The sequence below is a fragment of the Schistocerca serialis genome, chromosome 2 (assembly GCF_023864345.2).
Source record: "Schistocerca serialis cubense isolate TAMUIC-IGC-003099 chromosome 2, iqSchSeri2.2, whole genome shotgun sequence".
Lineage (NCBI taxonomy): Eukaryota > Metazoa > Arthropoda > Insecta > Orthoptera > Acrididae > Schistocerca > Schistocerca serialis.
In genome coordinates, this window is record NC_064639.1 from 566,202,904 (window position 1) to 566,222,030 (window position 19,127).

Genomic DNA, 19,127 nt, shown 5'->3' on the forward strand with positions numbered 1-19,127 from the left:
GCTTGGTAATTTAGATTTACTGTAGCTTGCTTTGCGATTTTCCATTTTTTTTATTGCTGTTTATATTAATTGTTTTATGTGCTGCTGCATTGCCTTGTCCCTTAGTTTAGCATCTGAGCTCAGTAGATTTAAGTTAGCTTAAGAGGGGGTAGACTATATAAGAAACTGACTATGGAGAATAGGTAAAGAATGCATTGCGAAGTTATATAAAAAAGATTTGGGCCCAAATGAGTAGTGTACACTGAGAAATAATTATATTGAAAGAAATATGAATAGAATACAGAAAGCAGGTATAGATAGGACTTTTTGGGAATAATGATGAATGAAGGGAGATCTCCAAGAAGTAAAGAAAGTTTTGTTTGCAAAATACTGCAGTACAACAAACCCTGTCCTTTCCTTTTGTATTATCCCACTATATGTTTGTGTACCCTTGTGTATTTGTTTTCTTCCTGTCTCTGTGTAGTTTCATAGGATTTTTTCTTCTTCTAATACTAAGCTACATTCACTATGATGAGGAATACTGTTATCCTCAAATATAATTGGCATTAATAATATGTTATTTACCTTATAAATATGCTTACACATTATTTATTCTGTTTTGTTTTAATGCTCAAGTGTGAAGTTGATGTTTCGAAAGTTATTCTGATCTTTTATGTATGTACTCATGTCATAATTCCTGTAACACTGACGTATATGTCTATTTCTATTCTTTTGTAACGCCTGTTTTACTACAAATGTTATCTGTATTGTTATGTTCTTTAATGATGTATTTTGTACGTTTGTAATTGTATTCTCATGTTATAAAATTGTAATTGACACCAGTTCATCTTATTATTAACTTGTAAGTTACATTTCACCGCACACATTTCTGTTGGTCATAGTATATGGACAATATGTGAGAAGTAGGGACTGTTAGTGTTTGCATGTGTGTTAATAATTCAGCAAGGGACTGGATAACAGCATTGTTGGTTCTAAGGACAGTTCCGAAAACTTTGTGAGTGCACAAGTGGTGTTTTATGGACTTGCTATACTATCCGCAAGACTCTTCAATGGTGATTGTGCACCTGCACAGTCACAACAGATGGCTGCTGGCTATCTCTACAAGGACTACAGTGGGTCTACATCTTTGATGATCCATCAGTATCATTATTTCTACAAGGACTGCAATGGGTCTGCACCTCTGGTGGCCCACCAATACCGTAATCTCTACCAGGACTACAGTGGGTCTGCTCTGTGATGACCTACCTACCAATACTCTTCAAAATTTCGACTGACTCTGCTGTGGGTTTGCTCTGTTGTGGCCCATTACCTGTATGCATGTCAAGAGTCAGCACTGTCTTTCCGTTGGAAGGACAACACTACTTCTTCAAGACTGCATGGAAATCCACTACTTCTGTGTGCATTTTCTTTTACTGCTCAGACTTTGAGAAAAACTCTGCATTTTTACTGTGATGAACAATCTGGACTGTCTTTATGGACTGTGAGAAATTTTTAGCTTTTGACCAACATTGTATCAATAAGTGTGTGCATTTGATTTTTTTGTTATTGTAATTACGAAAATTTTTTTCAAATCTGTATTGGCCACTGCCCAAACCAATTTGTAAAATTTTTTGTGGGGAGCATGGGGGCTAAGTAAGTAGGCTGTTTAGGTTTTTTATTGGTAACGCCACCTCTGCATGAAAATCACTGGCTGTGCTGTGTGCAGTCTGTGGCTGCTTTGCATTGTTGTAATACTCGTCATTGTAGTGTTAGGCAGCTGGCTGTGAACAGCGCGTAGCGTTGCGCAGTTGGAGGTGAGCCGCCAGCAGTGGTGGATGTGGGGAGAGAGATGGCGGAGTTTTGTAATTTGTGATGAACTGCTATATATATTATGACTTTTGATGATATTAAGGTAAATACATTGTTTGTTCTCTATTAGTATCTTTCATTTGCTAACTATCCCTATCAGTAGTTAGTGCCTTCTGTAGTTTGAATCTTTTATTTAGCTGGCAGTAGTGGCGCTCGCTGTATTGCAGTAGCTTAAGTAGCGAAGATTTTTGTGAGGTAAGTGATTTGTGAAAGGTATAGTTTAATGTTACTCAGGGCCATTCTTTTGCAGGGATTTTTGAAAGTCAGATTGCGTTGCGCTAAAAATATTGTATGTCAGTTTAAGGACAGTCATGTATAATTGTTCAAAGGGGACGTTTCAATACTGGTTAGAAGAAGTGATTGTTGAATATCATGGGGAATTCAGAAAGGGCCGTTCAACTGTCGACAACATCTTTACGCTGCGACAACTCACCTAAAAGTTCTGGTAGTATGGCTAAGTACTTCATGTGCTTTTCAAAGATCTTAAGAAAGCGTATGACTGCATCCACTATGAGAGCCTGAGGAACTGCCTAACGGAGTTTGGAATACCTAAGAAACTCGTAAGCCTAGTTGGAATTTGTCTCACTGATTCAAAAGGCAAAGTGAAGCTCGGGAACCAACTCACGGAGAGCTTCAACATGAACACAGGGCTGAGACAAGGAGATTGTGTGTCACCGGTTTTGTTCAACCTGACACTTGAAACGATAATGAGAGAAGTCTTTCGGTAAAGCTTCGAGGTTGTAGAGGGTGAGAAAATCACACATCTCGCTTTTGTTGATGATGTGGCCCTGTTGTCCAGATCTAAGGAGGAACTAATGCGGATGAGCGAAAGTGTAGAGGCGGAAGTAAGCAAAATTGGGCTCCTTGAGGATGAATCAAAGACGGAATATCTGGTGATGAGTAGGACCCATGCTTATTCAAGAGACACACTCCGGCCTTTGATAGTTGGAAACCGACCCTACAAAAGTGTTCGTGAATTTAAGTATCTGGGGTAATCTTTACAGAAGACGCAGCATGTGAAGCAGAAATCAAAGCGAGGATCCAAGTCACCAACCGATCATACTTTGGTCTCAGTCAACTTCTTGCATCGCGTGGTCTCTCTAGGAATTTAAAACTCCAGCTGTATAAAACAATGATTAAACCCGTAGTACCGTATAGTTGTGAAAATTGGAGTGTCCGGGAAACAGATTTGAACAATCTTCTTCTTGTTTTTGAGTGGAAAGTCTTAAGGAAGATCTTTGGTCCGGTACAAAATGAGGTCACTGGAGAATGAAGGATCAGACATTATTGTGAACTAGACGAAATGTACAATAGACCAAACATTGTAGGACTGATGCGAAGCCAGTCATTGTGGCCGAGTGGTTCTAGGCGCTTCTGTCTGGAATCGCACTGCTGCTACGGTCGCAGCTCCGAATCCTGCCTCGGGTATGGATGTGTGTGATGTCCTTAGATTAGTTAGGTTTAAGTAGTTTTAGGGGACTGATGACCTCAGATGTTAAGTCCCATACTGCTCAGAGCCATTTGAACCTTTTGAACTGATGAGAACCAAGCATCTTGTATGGGCAGCACATGTCAGTCGGATGGATAAATGCTGATGGCCTCTGACGGTATAAAATACATGCTATCATTAGACAAGCCATAACGTGAGTGAAGAGTATAGCTATCGAGAAGAGAGGCCGTGCACTGTTAGTGAAACTGTTTGACATGAATGGCAGCAATTACATTGCTGCATTGAGAGAGTATCGTCAACTGAAAGGTCTGAGGAGACACCCGATGTCATTAAACGGTTAAAAGAAGATGTTAACGAAATTCGAAAACACACGTGAGCCTGATAAAGCACCTAAAAGAGCAAGGCGTCCTATCCCATTGGAAGTTGTTAACGAGGTTCCTGTTGCTGTAACTAACCATTCAGCACATGTCCCAGGCGGTACTAGTGCTCGTACAGTGTCACGAGAATTGCTCATCCCGTGATCAACAATACGGAAAGAATTGCGGTGTGTGGCACAATGCTAACCGTACAAAATCCAAACAGTGCAGCAACTCAAACCTCATTCTGAATTTGCTCTTTGGTTTCTGATACGGATCGAGTTTGATGCCATGTAGCTGGACAATATTAAGTGAAGTGGTGGGGCACATTTTGCACTACAGGGAGCAGTGAATACACAGAAGTGCCGAAACCGGGCTACTTTTAAGTCGCGTGTTATACATGTAGAGACATTGCAGACGCTCTATGTGACTGTATGATATGGATTCACAAGCATCTTTGTTCACGGTCCGTTGTTGTTTGAAGAGGATACCGTGATGTCTGTGTGTTGTCGAGGCCTTCTTGTGCAGCATGTGATTCCAGCATTGAAAGAGCGCAACTTTGTGGTAACCACCTCATGTCGCTTGCCCAGTGAAAGATCTGCTTAACGCAATCTTCAATGGACGTCTTAGCTCTAGATGTTTTTCAGATGCATGGCCTGCGAGATCACCTGATTTGAATCCATGTGATTTTTGACTTTGGGGTATCCAAAAGAATACTTTTACCAGGAAACGCTCGGTCTTTGGCTGATCTGGAGAACAGAATGCAAGAACACGTTGCTCAGTATCTACAGAATGCAAGAACACGTTGCTCAGTATCTGCGAGCAACTGTTGATCACGTTTTACAGATGAAGCATCTGTCGACGTCTCCAGCGCTCATATTGAACAAATTGTTTAACTGTCGGCTTATAACAAAATCAACAATACACCTTACTCATTTTTTTGACCTTTTTTGCCCACGTCCAGTTCCTAACCCGTTACATATGGAAATATTTCTGTGCGTTTTCTTGCATTCGCAGGGAGAAATTTGAACCTGGTGGTCAAAACTGGAACAGTTTTTTTTCTCTCTCCAGCGAAAATGTGTTCTGCATTAACGCATTAGTGTATCTACTAAGTTCGACTTAACACGATAATTACAGCCGACACTGGACGTCTGTGAGTAGCTTCACTTCAGATACAACCACCCGCCACAATCTGCATGAGCGAGCTCGACTCCAGCCCACCACCAGCAGTTGAAGGTGAAGCTTTGACAAAGCCAACCACTCGCGCTGACGAAACGTCAAAAAAGTCATCAAACCATTGTTAGCTGAAGAACCCGTGACAGAAGCGAGCAACTAATTTGTCAACAAATGGCCACGAAAATCTTAATAATTTTGTACTTTACGGTGCCAGAGGGTTCTCGGACTGTCATCAAGAAGACGCTGGAAGCAACAATAGACGGCTCTCTTGTCAAGTGATACAGTAGTTATCACCAGGGTTTCCAATAGGCATTCGGCAAGAGCTACATCGGCCCAAAGCGACACTGGCATCGGGCGGTTTGCACTATGAGCCAATGTGACCCGTACTACCTTACACTCGTACACCTGTCGGATATTTCGTTATTTTCTATCCTTCTCAGTGTTGCAGTTATAATTGCGACCAATAAATTGAAATATAGATAAGAACAGAAACTTTTTCCTCTGAGTAGTTTTCCACGCTTGTTTAGGCAAATAGGCTGGTTTAGGCTCGTTTAGGGTCGTTGGGATGGTCCCCAATTTCCGCCTCAGAAAACGCAATACAAAAACAGTTGAAATACAATCTGACGCAGGATAAAGTTTACACGATTCACGACTTCCTTCGCTTGGGGGGACGTGAAGGGTATCCGGCCGCAAAAGCCAAATAAATATAAATCTGTTAAATTTCAAAAATCTGTCAAATTTTGACAGCCGAGTCCGAACTAGACGGGTCTAAGGCTAACAAAGAAGAAGAATAAGACAGAAAATTCTAGTGAATGCTGAGTACGAAAATAAAAAGCAAATTTTTCCTTCATCGATGGTGATCTGTACCGTAACGAGGCCTTCCGCTGCGACAGGTTCAGCACGTGGGCGGTGAGCCTGGGAGGCATCCGCCGCAGCGGCAGCGAGTCTGGCCGCGTGACCATCAACACCAGGTCGACGACGGTGCACTCCGGCTACAACGCCAACACGCTCAACAACGACATCGCCGTCATCTTCCTGGGCACCAATGTGCAGCTCAACAGTAAGTCCACACGTGTGGCCATAATTTAGCGTACACACAAATAAAACTGAACTGTTTTCGACACTGCTTAAGAATGAATATATATTTATTGTCTGTTTTTTGGACACATCTGAAAAAAGGCACAATTTTTTGATCCAGCAGCCACTATGAATTAAGACGCCAAGGAATTAGGAACATTGGCTGCAAGCGGGCATTGAGTTAAACAATGGGGAAAGTTGAAAATCTGTGCCAGACTGGGATTCAAACCCAGGTCTCGTGCTTACAAAGGCAGATGAACTGACCACTGCACCATCTGGACACAGTGGTCACACCACACGCCAGACCGAAAATCTCAACTTATACACCCACTACTTATGTAGTGCCAGTTGCCTATTATTCTCACTATTGCGGTATTTCGCTGATTCCTATAAGAGTTCAAGTCTGGTATAAATCCACACTGTAGAGATTGTTGGCGGTTCTCATCTTAATCATAGATACGTGTTTTCTATTCTTCCTGACAATGATCTCTTAACAGGAATCGGCAAAATGCCGTGAGTAATGAGGGAAACGGGCAAGGGGCGCTACATTAGTAGGGTGTGGAGAAGTAGAGACTTTGGGGTTGATGGGAGGAGTTCTAGCGTACTCCGTGCAGCTGAGCTGGCTAGCTTTGTGTGCGGATGGTGTAGTGATCAGTGCATCTGCCTCGTAAGCAGGAGACTCAAGTTCGAATCCTGGTCCAGCACAAATTTTCATCTTTCCTCTTTGATTTAAATCAATTTCCGCTTGCAGCCAATGTCTGATTCCTTTGTGTCTTAACTACTTAAGAATGTTCCGAAGCGACATCGAACGTGTGCCAAGCAACCTATAATTATTATATTTAGTTCTGTACGTGGACATAAGAATAACACAGTGAAAAGTGCTTAACACGAAACTGAAGGGGTTGAAAAATCTTTTGGAGTTAAAAGAATTCCCTGTTAAACGATGAAACAAAAGAAACATTGGAGTTTAATGCGTGGTCATTACAGATAGAGCACGGACTCGGATTACAGAATGAAATCGACAGTGCCCTTTTCAAAGCAACCATGTCGACATTTGCCTGGAGCGACTTTGGAAAATCACAGGAAACCTGAATGTGGATGGCCGGACGCGTTATAGAACCGTCGTCTTCCCGAATGAAAGTCTACTGTGCTAAGCACTGCGATATCTTGCTCGTCAGAAATTCGACTTCCTGCTAAAGTTTACTCTTGTAGGTACAAACTGTTTTTTGAAAGTTTATAGTGAGTATGTTACTGAATTTTGAAGTATCATTTCCAGCATCAAATTTTCGACGAATTATTCGATATCGTCCATCGTTTTATCCATTTCGCCACTCTAAAGAGCTTTCAAACAGCTGAGCATCTTTTTAATGATGTTCTGCGCTTATGATATGTTTGAGACAGGAACTGCAGTATTAATTGTCAAATTGTTGCCATCCCCTTAAAATCCTTCATGGTGTATTGCTTCATCATGTTACAACATACTTAAAATGCTAAAATAGTAAAGTGTGAGACGTTTTGGCTGTGGTGTAGCAGCCTACCTCAAGGCGTTGATTCCTTTGAGAGGTGGCTGCTTGTGTATGTTACGTTACTGAACCTATCACGATACCACCGAGGTCAAATTTCTTAGATTATTTGACCCTAAGACAACACTGAACTGTTTTAGGAGTGACGCGGTCGGAATGTATGCAGAACTGGCTTCGTGTTTCCGCCAGTGACAGCGGGGAAACGAGGTTCCCATCTACTGCATCAAGTTCATCGAACAAAAATGTAAATGTCATGTGACATTGTTGATTGGGAAATTCAGCCGACTATCGACAAAGGTATTGTTAGGCTACATCGGCAAAGTTCTGTGAAGGTTCTTACCCGCCTCGGCTGCAGGACTACTGCAAAACCACTGCCGCCCCAAGGACATGGTATAATTCCCAAGAACAGCCTGCCAAAAATACGAACCCAGTGATCACTTAATACTTCCTTTGCGTGTGCTAGCCCCGTTTCTTGCGGATATGGGAGTTTTGTGTGTATTAGGAGAGTGTTGGTGAGTGTAATGGTGATACTGTACGCCCTTGCCGGCCACGGTTCTAGGCGCTTCAGTCCGGAACCGCGCGATTGCTACGGTCGCAGGTTCGATTCCTGGCTCGGGCATGGATGTGTGCGATGTTCTTAGGTTGGTTAGGTTTAAGTAGTTCTTAGTTCTAAGGGACTGATGACCTCATATGGTAAGTCCCATAGTGCTCAGAGCCATCTGAACCATTTTGTACGTCCTTCTAAAATATTTCCCAAAATATTTCATTAATTGTCTTTCACGTTAGCAACGTCCATTCAGATTGCAACATACGTAATGCACCCCCCTCCCCCCTCCCATTTCACTGATGGAGAATTCTTGTGCTTCGATACAGCTACAAGTAAGTTTTGTGTAATGCCTTGATCGCGCGATTGCGGTTTTGTGTTCATCGTAGGCAATACACAGACTGCTCAGAAACATTCTGAAAAGCCTTTAAGCGCGTTGCAGGTTATTTGTGCTGTGAAATAACTGTTACGAAAAGAGATTCGATACGTTGCTCGTTTACAAGTTAATTTGCGTTGAAGTTAGACAATCAGGCGTAAATTCAAGCGGCTCGCCAGATACAATAATTAGTGTCAGTCGTTCTAAAGGCATAGGTTATAGCGCACTATACGGCTCAGCCTTTGGTTCGGGTTTGATCCTTACTACCCACGTCGGGTTCAGGAAACCAAACGAAGAACATATTTAACGACATCGTCTCTGGCGGGCCCCTTTAATCTACCGTATGTTTTTGCTGCCACTATATTAAAAATAATGCAGCAAATTGTAATATTGTGGCAATATTGCTGGATAATAAAAACTCTGATTGAATATAAAACACGGATTAAATAAGTATCAAATGCCTTGTTACCGAGAAAGGTAAAGAAAATCACTGAATAATTGACTATAGATATACTACGCACATTTCAAGAAAACTCGCCATATCTTACAGAAAACAGCTACCAATGTAGGCAGGAAAGACAAAGAAGCGTCATTCTGCACTTTTACAGCATCCAGACAGTCACTTTATAGCGCAGTACTCGATTAACACGTTAAGATGCTTTACTTCTAACGATAACGGAGCGTAGATAATTTATACATCTACCTCTTCTTTCTAGGATGCTACTGCCACCCTGCCACGGAAATCAGTTTGCTTTGTTGGTTGATACTTGAGAGTACTTTTACATCAGTTTTATAATTTTCTGCAGAGCATGCAAATTTAAGTGTTATTTCTCACTTTTTAAAATGTGGAAACTGAAACATCACACGGCACAAATTTTGACTTGTCACTAATAGATTGTACATATATCTGTACGTACTACAGGTGACGTTCAAGGAATTCGCAATCTGCGAACAAATTTCGTGACATTTAATACAGCCGTGGATTGTCAGCATTGCCTTTTCCTTCAGACATGTAAAATAAAATAAGGATTGCGTGCCTAGATGGGCTAAAAACTACGACAATAGCGTTGCTTTCTCCACGTTGCGGGAATGACATTATGTGCGTTAGTGGTTGTTGACAGTGTGGCATAACGAGGTTTAAGTTCAAAAAATGATTCAAATGGCTCTGAGCACTATGGGACTTTACTTCTGAGGTCATCAGTCCCCTAGAACTTAGAACTACTTAAACCCAACTAACCCAAGGACATCACACACATCCATGCCCGAGGCAGGATTCGAACCTGCGACCGTAGCGGTCGCGCGGTTCCAGACTGTAGCGCCTAGAACCACTCGGCCACCCCGGCCGGCTGGCAGTGGTCATAATGGTCTGGCTGATTAGTTTGTATCTACGAGTATATCTTGTACACCTGACATCAAACAAATTCGCAATCTGAGAACAAGTGTCGTAATGTTTTTATTTGAGTTTATTGTACCTTTACTCTATAATATATGCCTTTTTTGAAGAAAAAATTCTGATTCCTATGTCTTTTTCGTTATGTATAACCAACGAAATTCTTGGTTTGAGGCGTAATCCTTTTATTTTTGATGCTTGTCTTAAAAACATCGGCCTTCACTTGATTTACAGGTTCTGAGAATCATTGCTTATATTCAAAAAAACATTTGTCCTTTTCAGCAGATTTTAAAGGCTCATCTCAGTGTAATTGGTCTTCACGATTGGTTTTGACGTCCCTACGTAAACAGGTCCTTCATGGCTATTTTTAGCTTTGTCCCTTGTTTGTTGAAATCCACTAACAGGTTCAAATGGCTCTGAGCACTATGGGACTTAACATCTATGGTCAGTAGTCCCCTAGAACTTAGAACTACTTAAACCTAACTAACCTAAGGACAACACACAACACCCAGTCATCACGAAGCAGAGAAAATCCCTGACCCCGCCGGGAATCGAACCCGGGAGCCCGGGCGTGGGAAGCGAGAACGCTACCGCACGACTACGAGCTGCGGACAATCCACTAACAGGCACTGATTTTTAGATAGTTTAGCTGATCTAACTGATTTACACAGAAGTTCTATGAACATGAAGCTATTCTTTTAAACGAAACATCCAAGCTATGTCTTTTGCAGGAATATCAGTTACAAGAAATAGCACGACAAATGTCCATTGAAAATGCATCGTGTCTTTTAATTCATATCGTTTTATCATCTACAGTTAAGGTCGAAATAAATGGCATAGGAAATTTTCTGGACTAGTACTTCTTAAAAAACAGAGACCGTGCGCGATGGTTTGCACTTAACAGTATTTATTTAAGTAGTTAAAAAAGTTTGGTTTCTCACAAACTGTGAGTTGAGTGCTGACATTTTTCGAATTCATTGTAATTATTCCGATCAACGACATTTCAAAATCAAGTATATGCCGTACGTTTATTCAAGTACTAAATTCATCCGTATGTGTTGACTGTTTAGGTATTTTCATCACTAGAGATGTTTTCAACAAAGTATTATCATAGATTTTGGGAACTGATTTCTCCAGGGGTTCTAAGTATCGATTCTTCCAGGGGAATATTTGGGAATGTAAAAGCATTTTTAAACTTCCTGGTAGATTAAAACCGAGTGCAACGCCAGCACTCGAACTTGGGATCTTACCCTCTCGCTTGTGTGCCCTAGCGACTGAGCTATCCAAGCACGACTCACGAGGCCCCCCTCCCCTCACAGCTTTACTTCCTCTAGAACCTTATCTTCTACCTTCCAAACTTCACAAAAGTTCTCCTACATACACTGTGGGACTAGCACTCCTGTAAGAAATCCCGGGCATGCGAAAGGAAACTTCCTGGCAGATCAAAATTGTGTGCAGGACCGGCTCGCAGTTTTAACCTGCCAGCAGTAGCCCACATTCCGCTACAGGGTGAATATTAATTCTAAAAAGATTTTGTTTGAATCATTTCACTGTATCTGACAAATTTTTCTATTCTTGCAGGTTACATCGCTCTGGTGAACCTGCCTTCTCGCTCACAGGCGGGCAACAGCTTCGAGGGCCAGACCGCTACGGTCAGCGGTTGGGGTCTGACTGCCGATAGTAAGTACACACTCCCGTTCACAAGTGGCGGCTTCTTGTAAGCTTATACTTCATTACACCTCACCACTAACGTCCTTGCAGAAGAATCGTAAGGCAGTTAGCGACAATAAGTCTGTAAATGTAAGACTACGTTACAACGTGTAAAATTTTGAGTGATCTGAGTAAAAGTAGCACGCCTCTGAGTAACCTCGTCAGTGCCACAAGTTTGCTTGAGGTACCTTCTGGATCAGCAAAATCAATGGGGCCCGAGAGACGAAATGTACTACTACGGTACCAGAAAGATACTGTACTCAACCTGCCGCAATAATTACAATCAGCTAACGCTAGGAACCACCACATGATCAACTGGACATGGCAGTTTCATAATTTGCTGACTGTATAAATCTACAGAAAAATACAAATGAATACTCATGAGGTACTGACAGATAGCCAAGAATAAGTCGGAATTTGCATTTCAAAATTGATTAATAAAAAAACGTCACGTATGTAACAAGGAATACTACAGTCAGAATTGCGAAGTTTATAGAATACGGTATAGAGATACATGCTTAAGTATAACTTCTGCAAAAACTGAGTAAAGCTAACTAATATTAAATAGCGTGTAGGAGAGGTGCAGTTCATGAATACCGCCAGTTAACTTTTTGTGGAGAAGGGAGCGGCGAATGCGAATTCATGCTCCAGTCAAAAATACAAAAGTGTCATTGAAGAGGTATGAAGGTGACATTCTTCTCCTAGAAGAAACTATACATGTAGTATGTGTTTTTTCGGCATAGTTATGGAACGTCTGAAGCAATTTGCACAAAATTTGGTACACATATGGCTATGTATGAGGAGACAGTTACCGACAGGGTGTAAAGTGATAACGTTTTAGTTCAGGAAATTTCAAACCAAGCTAGATACGAATAACTCATTATTTAAAAAATAATGCTGTAGCCTAAAACACGCGTAGGGCAAGGGTGTGGATCTTAAGGGGATGACAGGTAAAAAATAAAAGTGAAACGAACGAGACTAGTGTCGATACCACAGTTTCCGGGGTTCCTGGACTGATTGGTGACATTCTGAACGAAATTTGACCATTGGAGTTGGGGGTAGTAGAAATAAGTGACTTCTGTAGCTTTGAGAAAATTCAACTAAACTTATGTCTCCCTATATCGGTAAAAAAGACCTCTGGTACCAGGATGCCCCCATAGTTCTCCGGATAAGACATGAACATCAGAGTAGTGGAATAAACTGTAAGTAGAATGTGACGATTGTAGTGTCTAGTGTGAAATACTGGAGTTGTAAGGTGGAAGCAAAAAGCACATTAGCATGGAGAAGGAATCTATTAGTGTCAACAATTAAGCTAGATTTGGAAAAGACTGTTCTCAGTAGTGCTACAGTTTAACTTGTTCATGTAAGACTGCAGACAAAAGAACCATTAATTTTTTATAGCTGATGCCTCATAAGGATGTTACAATTTAAGTTAACAAATGAAATAGGTAATGAGGACGTGTTAGAAAGGATAAAAAACAACGAAATAAATCTGTAGAATATTGATAAGAGAAGAATCGTCGGATGACAGGACATGTGATTGGGCATTATTAAAATGTAAAAACTGAGGAAAATTGGAAACTTCAGCGCTGACTGTTGACAAAGATCGGTAAAACAAGAGTATACAGAAACAAAGATAAGAATATGAAGACTGCGTCCATGTAAGGCTTATGACTGTAAAAATGAGATACTAACCACTGGTTTTGGCTTTGCGGCTTCAGAGTACACATCGCATCTACTTCGTGCTGCTTATAGAATAATTCTTTTCTGGAAGATGCAGTGTACATTTCGCATTGGAAGGTCATCAGCTAGCGTAGATTAACCAGCAATCTTTAGCGGATAATCGCCTCTGTATAACACATGAAAGAAGTTTATATTGTATATTCGAACTCGAACTCAAACTTATGATTCTCTGTTATTGCACTACCAGTTCAATAACAAGCCTCATAGCTTGAACTTGTCATTATTGGTTCTGTTAATACTCACTTAAATGTTAGATTTGTGAATAAAACCTAATATTATGTGACCCCTGTTGGTCTAATAAAGCAATACAAACAAATTATGTATGTGATGGGAAATATATAATATGAATACATCACATTGATTTATTGACTGTGTTGGGCCCGCTAGCTGCTTTGCATTATCTGTGAAGTTTCGTGACGTAAAATCATAAAGAACTTATGTAATAAAATGGAACACTTGCAGACGTCCTTTCGATGTTATTTATTGTGTAATTACCAGTTTCGGTGATTCATTATACCATCTTCAGGCCTTAACTGTGTAAACTCCAATCCTATACACGAACCCATCAGTGGCCAACATCTACGAACTGTACAGACAGCGATGTTGTGTCTGCAACTAATAACTAAGTTGTTGGCTGGAGTCACATCGCTGTTACAGAAGTCTACGATAACCAGTTCATAGATGTTGCCCACTGAAGGGGTCGTGTGTACGACTGGAGTTCACACTCTCAGAGTCAGTTATGGTCTGAATATGGTGTATTGAATCACCGTAACTGGTAGCTATATAATAAGTAACATCTAAAGGACGGCTGCAAGTGTTCCATTTTACTACATAAAGCAAACCTCCAATCAGAAGGACGGACAGACAAAAACCATAAAGAACTGTCTTGGCAACTGAACAGTCAAACGGCAGCTTGATGCCACTAGTGAGGCTATCACCCGTGACAGCATTCGGGAAGGGTAAGAGGAGGCCGTGTGGTGTGTTTCCAGACGGCAACACGGCCAGCACGCTGCAGTACACGACGCTGAGCGTCATCTCCAACTCGCTCTGCCAGCAGTACTACGGAGGCGTCATCGTCTCCTCAACACTCTGCGCCATCGGCTCCAACCGACAGAGCACCTGCAACGTAAGTACCTCCCGTTGTACTCATTAAAACTAATACTGATTTTCTTTTAGTCGTCAGTCCTCTAATTGTTTTGATGCGACCCGCCACTAATTCCCCTCCCGTGTTAACTTCTTCATCTCAGAGTGGAAGTTGCAACCACAGACACAGCCTGTACATGTAATTATAGCAGTGCTGATTTCCTACAAATGTTCTACCTATGTTGAAAATAGTAGGGTATCTTCGGAGTCCAATATCAGTTCACCGTAAGGAATGAGTATGTAACTCAAGGAAGGGCAATAAGAGACATGAACTGAAACGACTGTCATATTGAATACACAGGTTACGTTGTTTATAAAATACACTATTGGCCATTAAAATTGCTACACCACGAAGATGACGTGCTGCAGACGCAAAATTTGACCGACAGGAAGAAGATGCTGTGATATGCAAATGATTAGCTTTTCACAGCATTCACACAAGATTGGCGCCGGTGGCGACACCTACAACGTGCTGGCGTGAGGAAAGTTACCAACCGATTTCTCATACACAAACAGCAGTTGACCGGCGTTACCTGGTGAAACGCTGTTGTGATGCCTCCTGTAAGGAGGAGAAATGCGTACCATCACGTTTCCGACTTTGATAAAGGTCGGATTGTAGCCTATCGCGATTGCGGTTTATCGTATCGCGACATTGCTGCTCGCGTTGGTCGAGATCCAATGACTGTTAGCAGAATATGGAATCGGTGGGTTCAGGAGGGTAATACGGACCGCCGTGCTGGATGCTAACGGCCTCGTATCACTAACAGTCGAGATGACAGGCATCTTATCCGCATGGCTGTAACGGATCGTGCAGCCACGTCTCGTTCCCTGAGTTAAAAGATGGGGACGTCTGCAAGACAACAACCATCTGCACGAACAGTTCGACGACGTTTCCAGCAGCATGGACTATCAGCTAGGAGACCATGGCTGCGGTTACACTTGACGCTACATCACAGACAGGAGCGCTTGCGATGGTGTACTCAACGACGAACCTGTGTGCACGAATGGCAAAACGTCATTTTTTCGGATGAATCCAGGTTCTGTTTACAGCATCAGGATGGTCTATCCGTGTTGGGCGACATCGCGGTGAACGCACATTGGAAACGTGTATTCGTCATCGCCATACTGGCGTATCACCTGGCGTGATGTTATGGGGTGCCATTGGTTACACATCTCGGTCACCTCTTGTTCACACTGACAGCACTTTGAACAGTGGACGTTACATTTCAGATGTATTACGACTCCTGTACGGGCCTTTCTGGATACAGAAAATGTTCGACTGCTGCCCTGGCCAGCATATTCTCCAGATCTCTTACCAATTGAAAACGTCTGGTCAATGCTGGCCGAGCAACTGTCTCGTCACAATACGCCAGTCACTACTCTTGATGAATTGTGGTATCGTGTTGAAGCTGCATAGGCAGCTGTACCGGTCACGCCATCCAAGCTCTGTTTGACTCAATGCCCAGGAGTATCAAGGCCTTTATTACGGCCAGAGGTGGTTGTTTTGGGTACTGATTTGTCAGGATCTATCCACCCACATTGCGTGAAAATGTAATCACATGTCAGTTCTAGTATAATATATTTGTCCAATGAATACCAGTTTATCGTCTGCATTTCTTCTTGGTGTAGCAATTTTAATGACCTGTAGTGTAATTTATACTGTTTCAGCTTTTTACTTAAATTTATTAGCACGACGTGTTTAGGCAGCATGTTGCTATCGCCAGGTGCTTTACAGTTATGAGCACATTAATCTGAAGTTCGATGAGGATTATTTGCTGGGTGTCTCAGTGAGATTCTATTCCCAAATTCAACCCTGTACGGAAGGATTAATTTGTTAAAAGTCAATTCTATGTTCACATTGTTTAATTAATGTATTTACTCAGATTTTTATTGAAAATCAATGTCTACCACACAGAGCACAATAATAAACACATCATCATCATCAATTTGGCACTTTCATATTGAGATGTTCATGTCCCAGAGCATACTACTAAGATAAACTTATTTCAGTTGCTGAGCGAGTGCAAGTTTTTTATATAAGCATATTTATGTCATGGAAAGCACCAGATAGTACGACTATTTCATATTTCTTTGCTGTTCAATAACGTTGAGAGAATATGTTTCTATTTCAGTTAATTCTTTATATTAATAAAACAAGAACATAACCTTGGAGAAATTTTTGAAAAAAATTACATTGCTTCCTTCAACCTTGTGATATAGCAGTATTTTACCATGTGCTGTGCCATGAATGAATATTTCTAGTCCTCTGGTTCTTCATATGAGTTCAATTGGCGCCCGTTGTTCTGTTCAAAGAAATTGGGGGAACGTGTGTAACAACGTCCGGTATGTTAATCTATTTTTATGAGGGCAGTCCTGTGGTCTTATTGCATGGCTTTAGAACTTCACTTTCAAAGTAGGCAACAATAAAAATCATTCCCCATTTACTAGTTGTACTATGCATTAAATTGTCTGGTGACCTCTCAGAAGGAAGTGAGTACCAGTGTCCCAGTGTTTTCTAGTGAGGTACACAGATGGAAATTGTCATTTGCGGACGTTGTATTCAACCAAGCATATGCACTGCTATATCTTAACGCAGTGCAAGTTGCAAGGGCAGTCTGTTTCATCCAAAATGGATGGACTTTCAGTCGTATTGCTGCAGTTTCCAATGCCTCTTCATGTGTCATCCATAAATTGCGGATGGGCTGCAGGGAAAAAGATCAGTACACAAGGCGAGTTGGCTAATTCCTCTGACGCATTATAACCCAACGTGAATACCGATATCTGGTCATCTCTGTGTTTCGGTGTCGTACGGATACCGCCAGAGCACTGCAAAACGACCTCAAAAGAGCCACAGGAGCCATTGTGTCCGGTCAGATTGTAATTAATGGGTTACGGGATTGGACCTTACGACCCAGACGTCCTGTTAGAGCACCCCGCTTGATACAACATCCTGCAGTACGTCTTCATTTCCGCCGTTCCTGTGTCAATTGACGACTTTGTCACTAACGAAACATGTTATTCACAGAGGCGGCCAGATATTCTATGACGTAAGGCGATGGCCTTGTTCGTGTGCGAAGGCCCATAGCGAGCGGCACCTGCCCAATGTTGTGCAGGAAATCAACAGATTCTCAAGGTTCTGTGATGTTGTGTGGAGGCTTCAGAGTTGACAGCCGTACTGATCCTCTGTCCTTGGTCGCCTTGTCGCCAGGCGAACAGATCCTTCTAATGCCAGAGGCAATGAGACGGCCGTCAGCGGAGGTGTCTTTTTACGCCTGGACATTGAAGCAATAGCACAGGATGGCACATACGTGGGACATGCTTGACAGAGAAGTCCGTGGTCGTTTAGTTCCGTCACAGACTCTGCAAGAACTCTCATGGGGAGAATGGGAACGCAGAGCATCTCCGGAGACTTATACCGAGCTTGCCACGTAGGTGTCGGGCAGTGATAAACGTTCACGGAGATCATGCACCTTACTGAAGCGCTGGAAGTCCAATTAAAAGTACCCAGGTTAACGGGATGAATGACTGCTTCCACTTTGTTTTCGACAGCTGTTGGAAAGTTCAGTTCTTTTTATATAACCAATAGCGGATGTAATGGTGTTTTTTGTGTGTCTAATTTATGGAAGACAAAGGTATAATTTGGTAACATATCCAGTCCTCAGTTATTGCTCAATGGAGTATGGGAGCGCCCATAGTCATGTTCCCCTAATTCTTTTGAGATATATATAAGATCATTCGTGATATGCTGGAATTGGTGGCCGGTGTCCTTAATGTGGGTACCTGTTGCTAATTTTGCATAAATGTTTATGTTGAAGGCTTTTTGTCTTCATTGTACGATTTTTAAGAAGTCTCTCAAGTTTGGCTTATATAAAAGGCTTTGCATGTACTGAAGTAACTGAAGCAGTATAAATTATTTTGTAAACTTATAATGCATTCGCTGACCTCAATCAGTTTCAGACAATGTGAATCAATTTAAGTATAAAGCTATTTAGTATGTCATCGGCGAGAAAACAAAAATGATATATAAAGCGTGGGCTATCCCGGATTAAACTTAACTCGCCATAACTGTAGATTCGCCAAACTGACAGTAGCATTCCAGGACAGCGATTTAAAGGACTTATAGCGGCACTATTTTAGAAGTTTAGCGCTACACTGTCATGTTTGGGACTACGTGTTCTGGCCTACACCAGTCAGAGATTACAAGATGTGGTCACGTTGCAGGGTGACAGCGGCGGCCCCATGGTGATCGGCTCGACGGACAGCTTCACCCTGATCGGCGTCGTCAGCTTCGTGTCGGACGCTGGTTGCTCGAGCGGCGCTCCGTCCGGCTATGCCAGGGTCATCTCCTTCCTCGACTGGATCTCCAGCACCGCCGGCGTCAGCATCTCGTAAGGGCACCACTCTAGCGACCGGCTGTTCCAGCTTCCTCAAGAACAGAAATTGTAAACAACACAGTGTTCGAAATAAATAATTCAGTAAATGTAATGTCGTATTTACTGATTTCGTGCACCTTCAGACGTACATCCATTACATCATGGTATCAGTTTTGCAATGCAATTCTCTTTCAATGTGCCCATTAGACACATTATATTTGAAAATTCCTTATCGAATTCAATAATCTCATTCCTATGCACAACACATACACAGAAACGGCACATAACGAGGTAGCACTGTGGTGTTGAAACGACAGGAAATGACAAACAGAAAATCCGTTACCGAATTCGTCATTATCAATAAATAGTAGTGATTCTCCAGCAGAAGGAGATTCTTACTCATTGGTTTAAAGATGAC

At 41.9% G+C, this 19,127-nt stretch overlaps 1 protein-coding gene across 1 annotated transcript in view; it reads left to right on the forward strand.

Moving 5' to 3' along the window:
• Positions 1-18,728, forward strand: part of LOC126456230 (collagenase-like) — a 37,100-nt gene extending 18,372 nt beyond the window's left edge. Inside the window, exons 3-6 of the mRNA XM_050091983.1 lie at positions 5,724-5,890; positions 11,322-11,420; positions 14,183-14,319; positions 18,558-18,728. Coding sequence (XP_049947940.1) covers positions 5,724-5,890; positions 11,322-11,420; positions 14,183-14,319; positions 18,558-18,728 — 574 coding nt within the window. The remainder of the gene's footprint in view (positions 1-5,723; positions 5,891-11,321; positions 11,421-14,182; positions 14,320-18,557) is intronic.
• The last annotated feature ends 399 nt before the right edge of the window (positions 18,729-19,127 follow it).